The sequence below is a fragment of the Cicer arietinum genome, chromosome 7 (genome assembly GCF_000331145.2).
Source record: "Cicer arietinum cultivar CDC Frontier isolate Library 1 chromosome 7, Cicar.CDCFrontier_v2.0, whole genome shotgun sequence".
In the NCBI taxonomy this organism is placed as follows: domain Eukaryota; kingdom Viridiplantae; phylum Streptophyta; class Magnoliopsida; order Fabales; family Fabaceae; genus Cicer; species Cicer arietinum.
Window position 1 is genome coordinate 43,799,149 of NC_021166.2, and position 3,262 is coordinate 43,802,410.

Sequence of the window (3,262 nt, forward strand, 5' to 3'; positions counted from 1 at the left end):
GTCTCATTTATGAAGATAGAGGACATACTCAAATAATTGGCTACTCAGATGCTGATTGGGCAGGCTCACCCATAGACAGACGATCAACTTCCGGGTATTGTGTACTCATAGGAGGAAATTTAATATCTTGGAAGAGTAAGAAACAAAATGTTGTTGCAAGATCCAGTGCTGAGGCAGAATACAGGGCCATGGCACTAGTAACATGTGAACTTATCTGGCTGAAACAGTTACTGAAAGAACTTCAATTTGAAGAGACCAGCACAATGACATTAATATGTGATAATCAAGCTGCATTGCACATTGCCTCGAATCCGGTTTTTCATGAGAGGACCAAGCATATTGAGATTGACTACCATTTTGTTAGAGAAAAGATTGAATCAGGTGACATCATCACCAGCTTTGTCAAATCCAATGATCAGTTAGTAGATGTGTTTACAAAGTCATTGCGAGGTCCTAGAATTAGTTATATATGTAACAAGCTAGGTGCATTTGATTTATATGCTCCAGCTTGAGGGGGAGTGTTGAATACTATATTAGAATGTAAATAAAATATATGGGCCGTAAGTATGTAAGTATTCTGGCCCGTTAGCATTACTGTAAATTAGGGTTATTTAATACCCTGTGTCTATATAAAGAGATTCCGCTGTGTAGTTGAAACACACGGGTTATTCTATATGTCTCTCAATACTCTTTATATTCAACAATAGTAAATGTATAACTTCCATGAACAATGGCCTCAACATAAAATCAAATTATATACACATTGAAACTAACCAGATTTTAAGAAATATCCACATGTTCAATAATCTCAAACATATCAAAATTTCAACTGAAGTTTAAAATATACCTGTTTGAAAATATTTTCATATTTTATAGTACCTTGATATTATGTTAGAGTATCTTAGATGATCTCATAAGATTATTTTACGCATCCCTTTGTTATTATCATGATCTGCTTCCCGATTTAATTAGGACTTAGAGTCACATATATGAAGGTTAGTGCTTAGTCTGTTTTGTGCCATCAATCATATCAGATCATAATCGTAACTCAAAGTCTTTAATTTTTGTCTCTCCTCTTTCCTTATCTAAAATCCTACAACTTCAACTCCTAGCCTTCTAGTTTCATTTCCAGTTGTACCTTGAATAAGGCCATAATCGAAAACTTATTTTGATGCTTATCACATATCTTGAAAAGGTAAGCTTATGTACTCAATATATCACATTTTTACCTTAAATACACGGAATTCCATATCCAATAATTTAATTGCTTATGTTACATTTTTTGAGTCACTTGTCCTTGCAGGCTGCTACTACTCTAACTGTTAAAAGTTATTAGAGCAACTACACCGTTAGTTGAAAGGAAATATCTGAAAAAGAATTCGAAGATGATAATTCTACAATGAATTTACATTATGTAGAATATTCCTAATGACTATTTTCCAATAATAGAGCTGCATTATTGGCTAAAAGTCTTCCCTCATAAAAGAAAATTAAGTAACAAGTTACAATTCTCAACAACACTGACATTGTATTTATGTCAAACCCATTATATCGGCAGAAAGACTGCTTTGATGTCCTACTTGCTGATGGGAGAGATAATATGAATGAAAGTATATACTAACCAATCTCGCTGTATGCCAACTAACTAACAATAATAACTTCAATTCCTCCAGTTGACAATTCTATATTCTAGCACACAATAGCAGAGAAATGGAAAATTCATGATAAGAAACATGCAAAAACAACCGAAAACTGCATGGTTCAGTCACATGTATATAAACAGTTGAACTTACTTATTAAATGACACTTTCATTTGTACTCCTGATCCAGTCTTTGTGTGCAGTATTTTATTCCTTTTCTTTCTTAGTCTATCTTCCATCTGCAAATTAACCAAAGCTCTTTTGATTTAATCTCAGTATCATAGTTAAGAAGTAGTTTGAAACTGCTACTCAAAATTTTATAACTTAACATCACCCTTAAAACAATGCAAACAAAGCAAAACCCCCACATACAAATATACTCCTTCGTTCCTTTGTAAGTGTAATTTTTCAGAAGAATTTTGTTTCTACTTATTTGTCATTTTCAAATTTCAATGCAACATTAACTGTTGTTTTATCAATAATATCCTTAACTATTTATTGCAGAGAAAAAACTAAGTGTAATAACATATAAAGTAGTCAAGGATATCTATCATAAGATCAACAACAATTCATTTCATTAAAAACAACAAAATTTATTGATTTTCTTGGTTCATATAAAACGGCCTTCAACGACATTTAAAAAAAGAAACATGAATAGACCGCGTTGCTTACTCTAGATTGTGCCTTTTCAGGATCATCAAGAAAATCCCCAATTAATTCAGCAAATTCAGGATTTCTGTCAAAATCCTTCTCTTCCACGCCTTTATACAGTCCTCCACCTGAATATCTTTTGTCATCGTCTTCTATATCAATGTCCTTTGATTCCATTCCTTGAGCTGAAAACCCACCATAATCATCATTCTCAACCACCTGATCTTCATCAGTGATGTCTACATTGAAGTCTGTACGTCTTCGACTTCTAGCACTACATAACAATGTTGATGTTGTTGAATAGGTCAGGACTAGGTGTGGAGATGTAGAGGAGGAAGAGATAAAGTGATTTTTATGGGAAAAGGGCTTAGAACATGTAATTGTAAAGCAAGAAGGAAGAGGTGCAAAGGGGTGTGATATAATCATTGGTAGGAGGAAAGAGGTAAATTCAGTTTTTGAACTCTATTAATTAACCTGCACAGCAAATCACAATGTTGCCACAAATTAAACATTCATAGATACATACACTTAGCACCACATTTGGAAATCAAGATATACTTAGAAAGTAGAACCCGTAATTCAAGAGAAATTGAAATCAATCAATCCTAACCGATTAAAATTGAAGAAATCACACATCACAAAAAAGAAATTGTAAAATATAAAAATAAAAGAAATGAAGAAGACAATGTTCCGGAATATGTAGCAAAACTAAGCATTTGTTTGCACAATACTACAACCTTATCTTAAAGAATAAAATAAAGTCGATGAAGATGAAGCAAAAATTGAAATATAGAAAGAAAGGTAAAGTCAATGAAGAGAACAATAGAAGAGGTTAGTACTGACCGAGGTTGGCAGTTGTGTTTGTGAGTTGTGAGTTAGTTGGGCAACATGAAATTTTGAACGAGATGACATTATCGAGCTGCGACTAGCATTTTCCCTTATAGAAATAGAAATATGAATATGAATAATAA

The 3,262-nt window shown here is 32.9% G+C and overlaps 1 protein-coding gene across 2 annotated transcripts in view; it reads right to left on the reverse strand.

Annotated features, from left to right (window-relative positions):
* Positions 1-3,262, reverse strand: part of LOC101494859 (uncharacterized) — a 13,156-nt gene extending 9,894 nt beyond the window's left edge. For both annotated transcript variants that reach the window (XM_004511121.4, XM_027336354.2), the window contains exons 1-3: positions 3,135-3,262; positions 2,313-2,765; positions 1,794-1,879 (exon numbers count right to left, since the gene is read on the reverse strand). In XM_004511121.4, coding sequence (XP_004511178.1) covers positions 1,794-1,879; positions 2,313-2,717 — 491 coding nt within the window. In that variant the 5' untranslated portion in view covers positions 2,718-2,765; positions 3,135-3,262. The remainder of the gene's footprint in view (positions 1-1,793; positions 1,880-2,312; positions 2,766-3,134) is intronic.